Source organism: Pieris brassicae, chromosome 4 (genome assembly GCF_905147105.1).
Source record: "Pieris brassicae chromosome 4, ilPieBrab1.1, whole genome shotgun sequence".
Lineage (NCBI taxonomy): Eukaryota > Metazoa > Arthropoda > Insecta > Lepidoptera > Pieridae > Pieris > Pieris brassicae.
This window is the reverse complement of record NC_059668.1, coordinates 5,595,051-5,612,058: the sequence shown is the minus strand read 5'-3', so window position 1 is coordinate 5,612,058 and position 17,008 is coordinate 5,595,051. Positions and strand designations below refer to the sequence as shown.

Sequence of the window (17,008 nt, the reverse complement as noted above, 5' to 3'; positions counted from 1 at the left end):
AATAATACTGGGTACCTAATTCATTTGACCTATTCTAAAAACTAAAATTACAACAGTCTACCTTTTTTGAAATACCTAGTTTATTGTTTGTGACAAAATGCTACAGCAACGATACCAATTGTTAACATACATATTATGAACCACCTGTCCTGACTTTCGCTTTAATTACCTAGAAATTTGAATAATTTGTCACTTTGGTGTCATTGAACTTATTATGAAGACCTTAGGTCTACTTAAAAGTTTTTATTAGTATAATAAGTTTTTTATTTTCTATTAAAGTTATAAGCTAGCGAAGCCGCAATGCATTGCTATTTAAATAGAACATAAATATCAATTTCTAGTATATACAATCGAATTCCTACAAACTCAGCGATGTATTTGTATTTATTACGACACCAAAGATAAACACAAGAAACTGCGTTGAACAAAACTTGTTCAGTCGTATGTGACGCACTGCCAGGGAGCAGTCCACTGCGTCGCTAAAAATTACGTATATACAAAAATAATTGTTTTCTCAACGGATTAAGAGTGAAAATGGCAAAACTATTAAGTGAAGAGTTGCCAGATATCGAGGTAAGAGATTGTAAATCGTACATGTAAATAGAGATTTCAAGGTTTTTAAAAGTATTTGTATCGAGTCGAGTTTAGTCGTAGTTTGCTTATCATAAATCAGTTTATGGCGTCTCTTTGTTTTAGCTAGAAATTAATCAAACTTTATTTTACAAACCATACAATCAATCATTCATTATAATGTTTTCATTAGCTTCAAATTACGCATGCATGCACATTTCACCTATAAATTATGTCGCCTATATACTTTAGTAAAACGGCTTAGGGTTAAATTTCAAATAAATAACTTAATACTTGTTAGAACATTAACCTGATTGCTTTATTTTCTTAGCAATATGTCTAAGCCAATCACTACCCTCACAAAAAGGTATACTCATAAAGCAAAAATAATTATGCAACTATATGTATATATATACAAGTGTTGATAAATAGCGACCAGGTTCAATATCAAATAAATATTTTATTCAAACTCTACATTAATATCTATTCAGGAATATGAAGACGTATTGTTAAATGGTAAAAAATAGGTCAAAAAACAATATAATATATATGAGGTCGCCCCATTGTCCCACCAATTTCTCGTAGTAAAATAATTTTAAGCAAGCAGATGGTCAACGTACATCGTGAATAGGTCTGGATTTAAAATGTTTAATCTAACGATTATTTTCCCGGAAAACGAGCACAGCTCTTCCGGCTTATACGCCCTAGGCCCTACAGAGCTTTTGGTTTATACTTTAAGTAGATTAACAAATTATATTACTAAAATTTTCAGAATTTACTCAAATTAAATCCAAAAATCAAGCCTTTCAGCAACTTGGTACCATCGGCGCAGACGAAGAAAAATAAACAACATTGGAAGCGTAATACAGACAGAAAATGCACTGTAAGTTAATTAAATATCTCTTTGTAACAGACTTAGAAATCGAAGTCGGACTTCTACAATTCGACGCGTGTATTTAATTACAGATTTTACATAAACATTTGATTTTCTTTATGTTTTTTCTAGTTATAGCTATATGTATATACGTACTACCTGTCACAAAACCCAACTAATATCGACGTGCATCGTACATCATTAATAATGTTTTAAGATAAGATAATGTACTTTTGTCTTAACTATAACATTAAAGTAGAAATTACAATTTAATCTACACGAGACGCGCACATCTGATTATTTAGAAAATAAGTTTCTGCCCAGTAGTAGGTATGCTCCGGTTAAAAAAAATTAGTTTTACAACCAGAAGACTTCTCAAGAACCCGCACAGAGCACAGCAATATTAGTCGACCGCGCGGTAAAAATCAAGTGACTTTTTTTATTCCATTTATTTACAGACTTGTCCCTCACTGAAGAACAATTTTGACGACATCAAACATACTACTTTATCAGAGCGTGGCGCCCTCAAGGAAGCTGCTAGATGCCTAAAATGTGCCGATGCACCTTGCCAGAAGTCCTGTCCAACCCAAATAGACGTCAAGAGTTTTATCACCAGCATTTCTAATCGAGTGAGTTAAACGAGGTTGTTAAAGATTTAAAATGAAACTTTAGCGTCCTATAAGGCATAGACGTCGATCACAATGAGTACAACTGTAACGCATACTTTTTAACGGATCCAGTGATTTTCATATACTTCATATGAGTTTTGATTGCGAGTCATAAACTTAAAAACAATATGGGAGTGTACAATTCTTAAAAAAATTGTGTATATTATTTATGTACAATAAGGCCCTTGAGATAAATGATTACAGGTAAAAAATATAGGAAACTTTCGAAGACCATCATTGTTTGTCTGTTTAAGTACTACAAAACTATCTACTTGACTTTCCAGAACTATTATGGAGCAGCTAAAGCAATATTATCAGACAACCCTCTTGGACTTACATGTGGTATGGTGTGTCCAACAAGTGACCTCTGTGTGGGAGGCTGTAACCTTCACGCAAGCGAGGAAGGCGCTATTAACATCGGTGGATTGCAGCATTTCGCTGTTGATGTATGTACTATAAAGTATGGGTCAAACGAGCAATCCCAAGTTATCTTATGCGATTATATGAAAGTATAATTATAATCAATCATCATTAAAGAGATAGGTAATTAGATAATTCATTGACACAAGTTTTATTGAATCTTAAATATATTTTTCATCGGTTCTACGAATTTAATGAACAGATGTCCATAAATAGTAAATTTTATTTGACTTACGAACAGAACGTATACATAATAATAGTTTATGGTTTAAAATATTCTCATTTACTAGTCAACAAAATATTTTTTATTGACAAATTTAAAGCCCTTAGCAAGAATGGACTCAAGTATTGATTATTTTACAGATTTTTATGAAGATGGGTATCCAACAAACTCTGGACCCCAATACGAAACCGTTACCGAGGGGTGGTGATCAAAAAATTGCTCTCATTGGCGGCGGCCCTGCGAGTATTAGTTGCGCATGCTTCTTGGCTAGACTTGGGTACAAGAACCTCACTGTATACGAGAAGCAACAGTACCTAGGAGGTCTCAGGTAATCCAAAGAAACTATGTGTTATGAAATTATATGTTTTCTGTCATATTAAGAGCGTCAAAAGTATTTTTTTTTCGTAGTATAAACTTCACAAAAAAGAGTGTGACTTTACATGAATAACAATCTAGCCTATACAATAATTATGGCTAATAATTAATATTATGTTGACTTAATTTTTTACAATTCTAATAAATAGCTTTAACTGAGGAAATGTTAATTAACAGTCTTAGTTATATATATATATATCTATAATAGAAGTATTTTTAATAAGTATCACTGACAATCAAATCAATCAATGAAAAACAATCATTTGTGGATCCTGAAGACTATCGTTTTAATAATTAATATGTTATTATTATTAAGAAATAGAGCATACGTGTCTGGAAATCTTAGACAGTGCTCCAAATACAACCATTTGGATTCGGAAACACGAATATGTATTCGAATACAATTTGTGTAGTGGATAACCTGTACAAATTAACCTGTACAATGAAGCTATGTATTTCAGTTCATCAGAGATTCCCCAATATCGCCTACCCTTCGACGTGGTCCAATATGAAGTAGAGTTAGTCAAGAATTTAGGGGTTAAATTTGTCACTGGAAGATCTCTCTCCGTCAAAGATATTACTGTTGAAGTAAGTAATTTTTTCTGATACTTAGATAGTAATTATTGCGATATGTATTCTGCGGTCATGCTATCACTAACATTTTGTTGGAATTTGGTATTTTGAAACCTTAAGAATAGTTTAAGTGTTTCATTTTAGATTATAGTTTAGTACGTACATGGTTACTCGTAATTTCTTTTTTGTTTATTATGTTATAACCTTAGTATTTTTTCCTTACTACCGAAAACTTGTAAGCGATAAGGCCGTCCGTAGTATTAATTTATGGTAGTGTTAAAATAAATATCTTAAGGTACATACTATCAGTTTTCCATATCTTTAGCAAGCTGTTATCTTAAGCAAGGGACATGATATTACAACTTATTGACCAAAGTGCTCACTACTATTTTTTTCCATAACAGCTGTAACACAATTTAATAAAAATAATACTTTCACCAATTGGTGATTTCTTTTTGTTTAGATCTGCAACAATTGAACTGACTTTTCGGGGAAATTATGTATATTAATTATGTATATGAAATATTATTAATATTATGTTGACTTTATTTTTTACAATTCTAATAATAGCTTTAACTGAGGAAATGTTAATTAACAGTCTTAGTTATATATATATATATATATATCTATAATAGAAGTATTTTTAATAAGTATCACTGAAAAAACAATCATTTGTGGATCCTGAAGACTATTGTTTTAAGAATGAATAGATAATGTGTTATTAAAGTCAATAACAAATATTTTTGCTGATTAGAAAATTTATAGAAACCTTTAACCGGCCAATAGAGTATCAAACATGAATCATACATTTAATTAAAATTACAGATTGTTCACAAAATGTATTAATATAGATTTAAGGAGCTAAATATCTTGTTACAACTAAGTCCACTCACCACAGTATGAGTTGATACGTAAATTAATTTTAGCTATCAAATTGATTAAGAAATAGAGCGTACGTGTTTGGAAAACTTAGACAGTGCTCCAAATACAACCATTTGGATTCGGAAACACGAATATGTATTCGAATAGAATTTGTGAATAATTTAAATTATTCATATAATTCTAGGGTCTCCTAAACGACGGTCATGCAGCTGTTTTCCTTGGTATCGGTCTTCCTGAACCTAAAAGTGTTCCAATATTCAAGAACTTAACCCAGGACATGGGTTTCTACACCAGCAAGGATTTTTTGCCGCTTGTATCTAAAGGCAGTAAGAAAGGTAAATATATTTTTAAACACAGTAGCTTAATTGTATATAAAACGTTATCATAGAACCACATACCTACTCTAAAACAATTAGCGCAAGCTTTCTTCTATCACGCAGTCTGCCAATTAACATAAATAACATCGACCAGAACAAGCTTGTTTAAAAATATAATGATAGAAAACTGAATCAACTAAATAAAACTCTATTGTTCTGTTGACGAATTTGCTGCTCTAAAAACATGTATTAAAATCTGTATTTAACTTCTCAGATGTATGAGAAAGATCTCTTTTAAACACTAAACGAATTTGCTCGCCCTTTTTCTAGTGATCATTTTTATCATTACCTCTGTCTTTACAGGTATTTGTGCGTGTAAACCCACTTTACCCGAATTATATGGGAATGTAATAGTACTGGGCGCGGGAGACACAGCCTTTGACTGTGCAACTTCCGCTCTTCGCTGTGGAGCCAGGCGAGTGTATGTTGTGTTTAGAAAAGGATTTACGAACATTAGGGCTGTGCCTGAGGAGGTAGTATTAATGAAAACCTTTATTATGCCTATATAACAATCTAAACATCAAACTATTTTGCCAAAGGCTTGTCAATCTGATATTGAAAAATTAAATATTTATAATTTCAGGTGGATTTAGCGAAGGAAGAAAAATGTGAATTTGTTCCATTTATGTCCCCACGTGAAGTTATAGTACGGGATGGGAAGGTTAGTGTTTTTTAAGTTTGATTTATCTGCAAATATTTGTTTAAGTTTAAACCACGATACGTTATAATCCCTACTAACTAATTATTAGTGCATAGTGCAGTGTTGGCTTAGTGGCTTTCAGTTTGCGACTCTTATCCCTGAGGTCGTAGGTTCGATCCCCGGATGTGCACCAATGGATGTTCTTTCTCGAACGGTGATATAGTGAGGAAACCGACTTGCCTTTAGACGCAAAAAGTCGACGGCGTGCGTCAGGCACAGAAGGCTGATCACCTACTTGCCTATTCGATTAAAAAATGATCATGAAATAGATACATAAATCTGTGGCCCAGACCTAAAAAAGGTAGCAGCGCCATTGATTTTTTTTAACTAATTTTTACGGCTGGAGATTTCCAGAATGAAAGAAGATTAATATAATACATTTGAAATCGACAGAAATAATTCCAACCTTTTTTGAGTGGTTGTAGGTACTTTTTGTATTATAAAAAATATTTGTAGATAACAGCGTTGAAGATGTGCCGTACAGAACAACTAGATGATGGTGATTGGATTGAAGACGAAGATCAGGTGATGCAGCTCAAAGCTAACTTCATCATCTCAGCGTTTGGTTCTGGGCTCTATGATACCGATGGTAATTTATATTTAATTTTTGTTTCATTTTTTGATAATTTCAAGTGAAGCTGCACTTATTTCGTTATATATTTGTTAGAAATATTATGAAAATCATAACGGTTTTTTATTAAGGTCTGTCAATATTTATACTACTCTAAATGAATTTTAAAATACCTTTTAAGTTTCGATTAGATTTGATTAAAACTCAGGTATTTTAAAGTCATTTAAACACACAAGAGTAGAGCGATAACACCTTTTTATTTTTCAGTAAAAAAAGCGATGTCAGGTGTCAAATTATCACGTTGGGGTCTCCCCGATGTGGATGGAAGTACATTACAAAGCGTTTCCGAACCACGTGTGTTCGTCGGTGGAGATTTAGCCGGCCTTGCCGAGACCACTGTGGAATCGGTCAATGATGGAAAGACTGCCGCTTGGTATATGCACTGTTATCTACAGGTATTGTTCTTTTTAATATTATAAAATGTACTAAAGAAAATTGATTTATTTATTTAATATTTTATTTATTTATTTCTACCTCTTAATAATACATAGTATTAACTTTTTGAACCAAAAAAGTTTTGTAAACGTACTAAAGCCGCGTATCCAGCTTTAAAACTTTAATACATATTACAACTTAAACTACATATTTGTTTTAATTTTTAAATTACAATTAAAAATACACAATATCTTTTGCAAAATGTTAAATCCTTATTGTGATATTCTTTAAAGTTTCAAAGTATTAATATATTTACGAAGAAATATACAATTGATTTAGATGCGACTGGATAAATAATTTCCAGGGTATTCCATTTGACGCCCCTGTGGAGCTACCAAAATTCTATTGCCCCATTGACGACGTGGACCTGTCGGTGGAGGTGTGCGGTATCAAGTTTGAGAATCCTTTCGGCCTTGCGAGTGCTCCTCCTACAACTAGCTCTGCGATGATTCGACGAGCGTTCCAGCAGGGATGGGGTTTCGCTGTCACAAAAACTTTTGGTCTGGATAAGGTGTGTGCCCGTAAAGTTACAGTTCTTAGTTTGTTAAGTATCGTCGGTTCAATATATAAACATAATATCGACCTCAATTACTTAATGAACGCATTGTCAAGGTTGATTATAGTATTGTCTTTGGTTGGTTGGTTAACTTATATAGCTTTTACACCTTTTATAAGTTTATAATAATACAAATAGCTTTAATTTGGTTAAAAAATGTTTTTTTTTCAAGCTTGATTATGTTGAAATTAACAACACAATGGGGATACATCATTGAATATCTATTTTCAGCCTCTTTAGGCCTTACACGTAGATATATAAATAAGATTGATTGTTCTATTGCAGGTAGTTGAGAGCCGATTAGCTGTAAGATGGCTAAAACGATTAACATAATATGTCATACAAAAGTGTATATATATATACGTATCACGCAGATTTATTATTTGTAGAAGAAAACAAATTTAAGTAGCACTTACGTTTGACATAATCTTAATCTATATTTCGGTTGAGAAACATGTTTGCCTCGAAGAATGTGACAAGGCACTTTTCTATGTAAATTGTATGTTTCCCTGGTTTTTATTATTAAAAACAATAAGCTTTTTCTTCTTCGAAACAATATTTTCATTGCATACTCAAGAATACAATTTGCTTAATAACAGGATATTGTAACCAACATATCACCTCGTATCGTACGTGGAGTGACATCAGGCGAGAATTTTGGTCCAGGGCAGGGATCTTTCCTCAACATCGAGCTGATCTCAGAGAAGAGCGAGGCATACTGGTGTCAAAGTATAAAGGAACTTAAGCGAGATTTCCCTACTAAGGTGAAGATTAATTATTGGTATAAATACTAATTGTTTTTGGATTCAAATATAAATAAATCAGAAATAGTGTGTAGTAAAAAAAATAATCAACTATTACGAGACACCACAAAAGCATTAGTTCCAAAACAAGACTTATATTTGTGTATGTCTACATTTAACAAAACTGATATTTCAGGTTGTAATAGCTTCAATAATGTGCTCGTATAATGAAGCAGATTGGACGGATTTAGCAAAGAAGGCGGAAGCGTCAGGCGCTGATGCTCTAGAACTGAACTTGTCCTGCCCTCACGGCATGGGTGAAAGCGGTATGGGACTCGCTTGTGGACAGGTTAGTCACAGTTATAGGTTTTCCAGATACAGAAATAAAGTAATTTTTGCAGATGTATTATGTATATGATGTCTTGGGATCCCGTTATTTTTTCGAGCGTGTTTATATAATCTCATATGTCAAGGACTTACCTATTAATTATGTTTTATCTATTGAAATAAATTAAAATATTTTTTTTTAATTTGAGGTTATTAAATATTTTAATATACTTAAGTTGATAAGAAAAGTTTTTCAAATAACAACAATCGAACTAACATTTAGTTAATGTGTTGCAGGATCCCATACTCGTCAAAGGCATTTCTCAATGGGTGCGAAAAGCGATTACAATACCATTTTTCGTCAAATTAACGCCGAATATTACAGAAATTGTAACTATCGCTAAGGCAGCTTATGAAGGTATACTTTGCATAGTATTTTAGACAATTTTTTTATGATATGTATTAGATATAATTATAAACAAATAAAAATCTCAGCTATAGCCTTGGCCTGGTGTGGGGTATAGGATTGATATAGGTTTATATGTTTATTATTTATGTTGTATTTTTATACAGATTTTAGTGAACTTATCTCGCTTTGCGTTTAGAACGATAAGTTTATTTTCTGATCATTAAAGCCGGGTCCAGACAAGTGTAAAGTGTAAGGTAAGATTACGTGTAATTTAGCATCAACAGTATAGACGTCACACGAACGTGTAACGAATCTTGGTTTCCACTCAGTTGCTACGAATATGCCGAACACGAAGGCACTGTAAGCGCATGTGTTCGAACAAAAAAGCGACAGCCGATAGATCAGTAATTACCGTTAGGTACACGTAATGCTGGAAGCGCTGTCCAAACATTGCAATCGTATATTACACGTTACACTCGTCTGTACCCAGCTTAACACCGTAACGTTGTATTTTGTAAACCGAAGAAAATTAACATTAAAGTGGCAATAAAAGTGAAATTAGAAGCACTTAAATTATTTTTATTGGCGTTCGACGACATGCATTGTCTTTATCTAAAGGAATTAGTGAAAGTGCACACAGATATTTAGAAGGAATGATACATACATACATGAATGATAGAAACATAAATGTCTTTAAATTTAAAAGTATCTGAGTAAAAGGCTAGTATTATTATTATAATAGCATTGTAGCGACCGCCCCGGATTCGTACGGGCAACCGTGACTCTGGAAACATACCTAAACCTGAATATATAAAAATATAATAAATGCATCATTCTAGATATTGGTGAACACAATTACATTATATAATAGTAACACATATGTTACCGCTGCTTTTTATTATTAATCCCTCATCGTTATGGCAGCCTACGCAAGAAACGTTTTCTTTTCTACGTAAGAACCATTTTTTCTCCAACTTTTACTTTGTAAATCCGACTACCAATTGGGTTAATATAGCATATGACACCCACTAATAACGTTGCTTTCTATTGGTAAATGTAAAATGTACGTTCAGTAGATCCAGAGATTACCCCCCTGCAACCACATATATTTTACTTCCTTATAATATAAGTATAATTTAAAGCGTCTAACAATAGTACTATGTATATGTAAGGTTTTTTCTCATTTTTATGTTTTACAAATCTTCAGGTGGCGCTAGTGGAGTATCAGCAATCAACACTGTATCTGGCCTTATGACTGTCAAAGCTGATGCCACACCTTGGCCAGGAGTTGGTAAGTTGATGAAGATGATTTTTAGTCCTAATTATCAGACTTACGTAATATTTATTAGGTTATTAGGGTTGTATGATTTTATTTAATGTAGTATAATTTTATTGAGTCTACAAATAAATATGTCAGAATCTCGTATAGAATTTAAAATTGTAAAATTACTTTTACAGGTATAGAGAAAAGGACTACATATGGCGGTGTATCAGGCAACGCCACTCGACCTATGGGACTTCGGGCAGTGTCTTCGATTGCCAATAAATTACCCGGTTTCCCAATACTCGGAATTGGAGGCATTGATTCCGCTGACTCAGCACTGCAATTTATACTCTGTGGAGCGCCAGTTGTTCAGGTTAACAATTTTACAATGGTCGTAATTGTATGGTGTCTATAGAATTTCTAGTATTTACTTGGTTTATTTCGACTAAAGACTAATTTTCTAGCTGATGCCGATGCCGTAGGTGGAGGATGCCACTTAACTTTTCTTTACTCATAAGGTTTTGGTTTCAGGCGTTGGTTTAACACTATGGCACGTTCCAACTTGTTAGATAAACTTAAACCTCTAAAGATATTTAATTACAGATATGCAGTGCTGTACAGAACCAAGACTTCACACTGATAGATGACTACATTACAGGCCTTAAAGCTTTATTGTACTTACGTTCAAAAGGCCTTAACGGTTGGGTCGGCCAATCCCCACCGAGCTTTAAACATCAGAAAGGAAAACCTGTTCAGACACTGTACGACGATAATGGAAAGGTACAAACAGACTCTATTGTTATATTAATTGATTTTTATTTGGTTTAATAAGCTAAGGCGTATACTGTTTTATTTCTTCTAAGTAAATCATGGAATCGTCGAGCGTGTCGTATACTGTCTATGCCATAATAATGTAATATGTTATTGTATTGATATGTAAATTAAAAATATACGAAACGATTTAAAAAATGTGCTATTATGTTTCAGGTACTAGCCCACTTTGGGCCATACCAACAAAAACGTGAAAAAATGCTTGAAGCTTTACGAGAAAATTCCGATTTAAATGATTCGATCTTAAATAATGTATCTGTGAATGGTAACTGTGAAGTGCCAAAGATCAAGGATGTTTTAGGCCTGGCACTACCAAGGATTGGTACTTACAAACAGCTAGATAATACGAAACAAGTTGTTGCTCTTATTGACGACGTAAGTATTATTTTAATAAAACGCAAATTAACTTCTATAAACGTACGCTGTATAGCTCGGATTTGCAAATAAATAAACGTGAAGAGAAATCTTTATATTTGTGATTTGATTCGCAATAAGAATTTTATTTACTGTAGTAAATAGTAAAATTTCTAAGTAATCTTTATAGTTCGGATATCTCTGTAATCTTAGGGTCTGCTACACAATGTACGGATAAGTTCTACATAAGTTCCAAATAAGCTATTTATTACTTATTGGTAGGATAAACACTATTGTTGCGTTTCACGACAGTCATATCGCTATTCGTCACATAAAGTCCATCATAAGTTATGAGTCCGATGAAACGGAACGGTCTTATTCGGAACTTTCATCTTCCAAATAATTTATGTGTTTCATAGCTATTTGGTACTCTATCCATACATTGTGATACGGACCCTTAGTATCATAATATCTGAAAATTATACGCATTGCGATAATAATGAATTTGTTTTAGGACATGTGTATAAACTGCGGTAAATGTTACATGGCTTGTGCTGATTCGGGATACCAGGCTATTGAGTGAGTATAATCATTAAACATTATTTTGTGTCTAAACTTATTACGTTTTGTCTTTAAGTTGATGATTGTCGTTAGTATTTTGTATAATACTTTATTGTAATTATCATATCCCACTTCTGTTTTGTATATTTTCAAGGGTTTAATGGAGCGATGGTTGTGTAAATAAAAACAATTACTCCAGTTAATGACGTTGCATGGTAACTTATCCACTGAGGTAGTATGGGAACGAGTGTAACAAAAAAATAATACATTATTACAGGTTTAACGCTGATAGCCACATCCCTCGGGTGACTGACGACTGCACGGGATGTACATTATGTTTGTCTGTGTGTCCCATCATTGACTGTATTTCGTAAGTAATTAAATTACTTATACGTTTTCGCATATTTTATGTAAAATATCGAACGCTTAGGAAATTTTCTGATTAATAGGCTTTGTCCAGAAGTTTAAGCAGAAGTCACTGTTTACAGATAATTATGTATTTTATAATTTAACTTAAGTTTAAGTAACTTATTTATAGTAATTTTCTTGTTTTAGTATGGTGCCTAAGACGATCCCTCATATCATCAAAAGAGGGTTCCATTATCAAGTCCATCCTATATCACCATTAGATGGGGTGTGTCAATAAAAATGCGTTTGTATAAAAATATATTAAAAGCATACAAAAAGATAATGTAAATTGTTTAACCCAAAACTCTTTGTTTTATTTCTTTTGCCTTTATTGCAGCTGTTTGCCATGAAAATATCCAATCGTTGTTTGGATTAACATTTAATGTTAGTGCCGAAACTGGTTGTGGACAATTATAGTGTAATTTATTTACAACACTTTTTATGACTTTGCCCAATTTTTGTTCATGTAACTTCTTACATATGAAACATTCAAATTCCTCAGCAACTTTCAAAGCGTCTGTTTGATAGGGCCTTAATTTTAATTCATTTAACAGGCGCATGTTGGATATAAGTTGTTTTGTTTTATGCTCTAAATGTCTCTCATATAAATTATTATCATTGTCTAACCTTTTGAGGTAATCACTTAATAGTTTAGGTGTAGGATAGTCTTCTAGCAATATTGCTGAATTTTCATTGGGAAGCCAATCCTTCACACTCGGTGAACCAAAATAAATAGGCACAGTACCTACTTTGATAGCCCGCCAAAGCTTCTCCGTGATATAGTCATCACAAACACCATTCTCAATTGCTAATACAAATTTGTATCTCGCAATAAAATGCAAAAAATTGTCGTCATTTAAACGGTTCAGATAGTCATCAATAAACCTTGCTGGCATTTGCTTATTCTTAAGACAACCCCCATAAGAATCAACTTTTATATACCTCATAAGTTCTTTTACATATTTATCCCTTTCTGTAGCAGTCTCACAATCTGTTTGTAAATACATTATTGGAGCAATGTCCTTAATGCTATTTTTATTGTCTGTTGGGATAAAAAATTTGGTACTTGTTATATCCTTAATAGATTCTAGATATTGTAAAGGAAATGGAATATCACTATGTCTGCTAAAAGTTGAAGAGTAATTAAAAAGAATTAATGTTTCCTCATGTGATAATTCCTCAACATTCCTTGGAGATTCTTCGTGATACAATCCCCATACCACATCTTTTCTAGGTAAAGGAAGATTGTTAAAATCAATGTTGCTAGCATAAAACAGGTATGAATGAACACTATCTTCAATAATATTATTGCTAGAAACAATACAAATTATGTTATTTGGGCATTGTCTCATTTCTTCAGTTCCAGGGAAGCCAGTTGTCCACCATAATATTACGGGGATAGGTGTTTTGTCATTTTCTTTATCACCTCTAGTCCAGAACCAAAGTAAAAATAGTATGGTTAAAATTATTACGAGAAAAAAAAACTTTTTTATTATTTTAAAAAAGAATTTAGTAACAAAGTTCATTATCACCGCACTTTTAATTTAATACTACACTTGTTTTAGTGTTATCAGAGGAAGGATGACATCATTTAACAGATCTACACAACAATTGTAGTATATTTATAGAGTAAGGCCTCTTTCTTTATACATATAGTAACCATCCATACAAAATGCAATAAACAAATCGATATAAAATAGTCCATAAATTGCCCCAACTATTTTACCAACTATAAAAAGGTTGATAAATGCTATTACAGTGATTACCGCTTCAATAATTACATAGTAAAACTCTGCCTCATACTGCACTTGATCAACAACATAAAGTATCATAATTTGAGTAGATATCATGAGAGTTGGAGCAGCAACCAAACAGTTTATAAGATCCACAGGTTCCACTATATGCGGTATAATATTGAGGAGGAGAGCCACTACCTAAAACCAAGATATACTTTCTTGTAAATTTACAGAAATTCATAACCAGAATATGGAAGATTTAAATTTAACATGGTTATAAAAATACAAGTTGCATTTAATAGGATATTTATTATATACCAAAACTAAATAAAAAAGCCTCTTTCTTTAAATCCATAATATAGATCTATACATAGGGCGATTATAAGATGGCAATAAAACAAGCCATACACCGCTCCCTTTGGTTCGTTTTCTAAAAGAACTAAGAAAAATGCAGCTACATTGAGAGAAATTTGTTGAGACAGGTATAGTTGTTCCGCTACACCATGCACTTGGTCCACTAAGTAAAGCACGATGAACATTAGAGACAGGACCAGAGTCGGCGCCACTGCCAGGCAATGCATAACGCCTTCACCGCTCAAGATAAATGGTATTATCATGAGAATTAATGAAATTACCTAGAAGTTAACATGATACTTACAATTCGTATCTACAAAACATCTGTTTTCATTTGATTTAATTTGCATTATTTATAAAATAAAAATAATAATGGTTTTTGCTACAAAAATTATAGCATACTCTATTAAAATTCATTTACATAGAATATACTTTAATTTTAGATTAAGTTTCAAAACAATATACAAAGAATACAGAATATTTGACAATTGATAGTTTTGACTTTTTGTGTGTGTTTTCAAATTATGTCAAAACCCAGGTAATTTTTTGTTATTGATAGTGATATGCAGATCATTAAAAAAACATCATTATTAATTCTATTTCTATAGCTACGATTAAATTTTTACTGAAATCCGAGTATCAATAAAGAGGAAAAAAATTATATGTTTCTAAGTAATAAAGAAGTATACTTATTGAATACGAAATTCTTAATAAGTTTAAAAAATTAAAGACGCAAAAAGATTCTGTTTTTTATTTTAACATAGTATTGAAATATAAAAATAATACTATTTGTAATATTTATGCACAGCTAAATGTACAACCTCTTTCATTAGCAATTAGAAATAGATCTAAAGATAACGCCGTTAAAAGAGCGAAATAACATACTCCATAAATTAACCATAACCAGACTCTGACAAGATTTAACAAAAAACATTGAATGAAAGCTCCAAATGTAAAAAATATTTGAAAAACCAGGTACATTTTTTCCATAAATAAAGGTACTTTTTTCCGCAAATATAAAATAACAAACAACATAGATATTACTGTCGTTGGTCCGGTGGCAATGCAGTACATGTGCCCTTGAGGTTTTGGAATTATCACCGGAAGGCACAGGATAAAAAGTGAAATGCCCTATAGGAATAATAACACCCATCAAATGATAACTTGAACCAAAAAAAACTGGCTCACGAATCGTTCAAAGTCGTATCTATTTTTACAAAAATACATATATACTACTATTTAAATATCGTCACTGTTATATTATTTATATTGTACTTTACTTACAAATTCCACCAGCTTCATAATAAAAATATTATATCGTATTAGTTCGCTCCATTTTTTATCAACTGGAACTGAATCTAAAAATACATCTCATTTTATTAAAATTAAATATTTAAGCTTATTATTTGTATTCTTCAATAAATTTATTCTCGTGAATTTTATTGTACTGTCGCATTTTTGTCGTTTTGGCTTATCTTATCTTAAAATAACGATCAATTTAGTTATACTATGTGAAAAGAACAAAAATCTATTTTCGTTCTCGATTCTTTACATACATCTATTATATTTTTAAATTCAGTTTGAAATATGTAGACTTTAGCGGTTTTTCATAGTAGTTGAATGTTAGAAATTTTAGGATCACTATTTACTTACCATTAATTATCATATCAGACATTTTGCTTACTGTATTTTTGATATAATTAAATTTAAGCTAATCAGTTGGGCGCGCTTGCTAAAATTATATAAAAATTATTGATAAGTATACATTTTAAGATTCAGTCGAAATTTAAAAACAAAACTGTGATAACCAAATAAAATATTCAGTCACCAAAAATATAGAGTGCCAATTTTCTAAACATTTGTCACTTTATTTTAAATCAGCATAGATGAAGAATTTACATCTTTAATTTAAAAAAAGAGCAGGTACGTGAAGAATTGACGGTATAGACTATAGAGTATAGATATAATATATAAATTTTTATACAACTCGCAAGAACCTATTCTAAGAAGAAGAATTACTTCTTATTTACACATGAAGAAGAATTACACATGAGTTTTAGAGTTTTTTAACCGGATTTAATAAAAACGTAGGCCATCTTGACTCAATATTTGCAGGTACTGGATCTAAAGCATTGTATAGACAAATAAATACACCAGCAACGTTTGTATGAACCTATACAGAAAATTGTTATAGTATGGTAGAATATGGCTATAGTGGGATGGTATCATTCTTAAGAACGAAGAAATCCATAATCTGATTTAATCTAAGGTTTTCACTCACGATTAAACAATTTAGTGTAAATAAGATTTTGTAAATTTTATATTTCGGATCCAACTTATGAAGTTTTAAATAGGGTCGGTAGATAGCATCAAGAACAATAATTGTAAATCGACAAAACATTATGGTGTAACTATAAAGGTAATTACAAATTTTGACGTTGGATTTCACAAGCTACAAAATAATCATTATTTACTTAATAAATGTGGTTGCCTGGAAAAGATCGCTCGAAAGCGATAAAGCCCAGAAAAGGAGGGCCTCTTTTTCATTAAATATGTTCAATTTGTATATTGTAATGTAACGTAGGGTAAATAAATAAATGGAAATGTTTCGAAAACCGCCGCGAGGTTGAATCTCCGCCAATCTTTGAATGGGGACGACTGAATATAAAAACCACAACATCGAAATAAAATGTTATAATTATAAGGGATGCCGCATTTAAGATTCATAAATTTATTT

The 17,008-nt window shown here is 31.9% G+C and overlaps 2 protein-coding genes across 5 annotated transcripts; one reads left to right on the top strand and one right to left on the bottom strand.

The window, feature by feature from the left end:
* The first annotated feature begins 445 nt into the window (after positions 1-445).
* Positions 446-12,485, top strand: LOC123708047 (dihydropyrimidine dehydrogenase [NADP(+)]). Its single transcript, XM_045658509.1, has 22 exons — positions 446-573; positions 1,343-1,453; positions 1,903-2,073; positions 2,397-2,558; positions 2,896-3,083; positions 3,592-3,718; positions 4,770-4,920; positions 5,266-5,435; positions 5,546-5,623; positions 6,119-6,251; positions 6,501-6,688; positions 7,033-7,239; positions 7,884-8,048; positions 8,224-8,376; positions 8,652-8,772; positions 9,971-10,054; positions 10,222-10,400; positions 10,631-10,807; positions 11,015-11,233; positions 11,727-11,791; positions 12,051-12,143; positions 12,329-12,485. Exons 1-22 carry the CDS (start codon positions 535-537, stop codon positions 12,417-12,419), a joined length of 3,072 nt encoding a protein of 1,023 aa, XP_045514465.1. The 5' UTR covers positions 446-534; the 3' UTR covers positions 12,420-12,485.
* Positions 12,472-16,091, bottom strand: LOC123708048 (alpha-(1,3)-fucosyltransferase 10). Of its 4 annotated transcripts, none has more exons than XM_045658511.1 (3): positions 15,925-16,091; positions 15,556-15,629; positions 12,472-14,115 (listed from the first exon to the last, which is right to left on the bottom strand). In XM_045658511.1, exon 3 carries the CDS (start codon positions 13,705-13,707, stop codon positions 12,475-12,477), a length of 1,233 nt encoding a protein of 410 aa, XP_045514467.1. In that variant the 5' UTR covers positions 13,708-14,115; positions 15,556-15,629; positions 15,925-16,091; the 3' UTR covers positions 12,472-12,474. The 4 variants fall into 4 exon arrangements, 2 of the variants coding, with proteins under 2 accessions (XP_045514467.1, XP_045514468.1); XR_006753567.1 differs by lacking the exon at positions 12,472-14,115 and adding an exon at positions 14,183-14,552; XR_006753566.1 differs by lacking the exon at positions 12,472-14,115 and adding an exon at positions 15,069-15,402.
* Between the last annotated feature and the right edge of the window lie 917 nt (positions 16,092-17,008).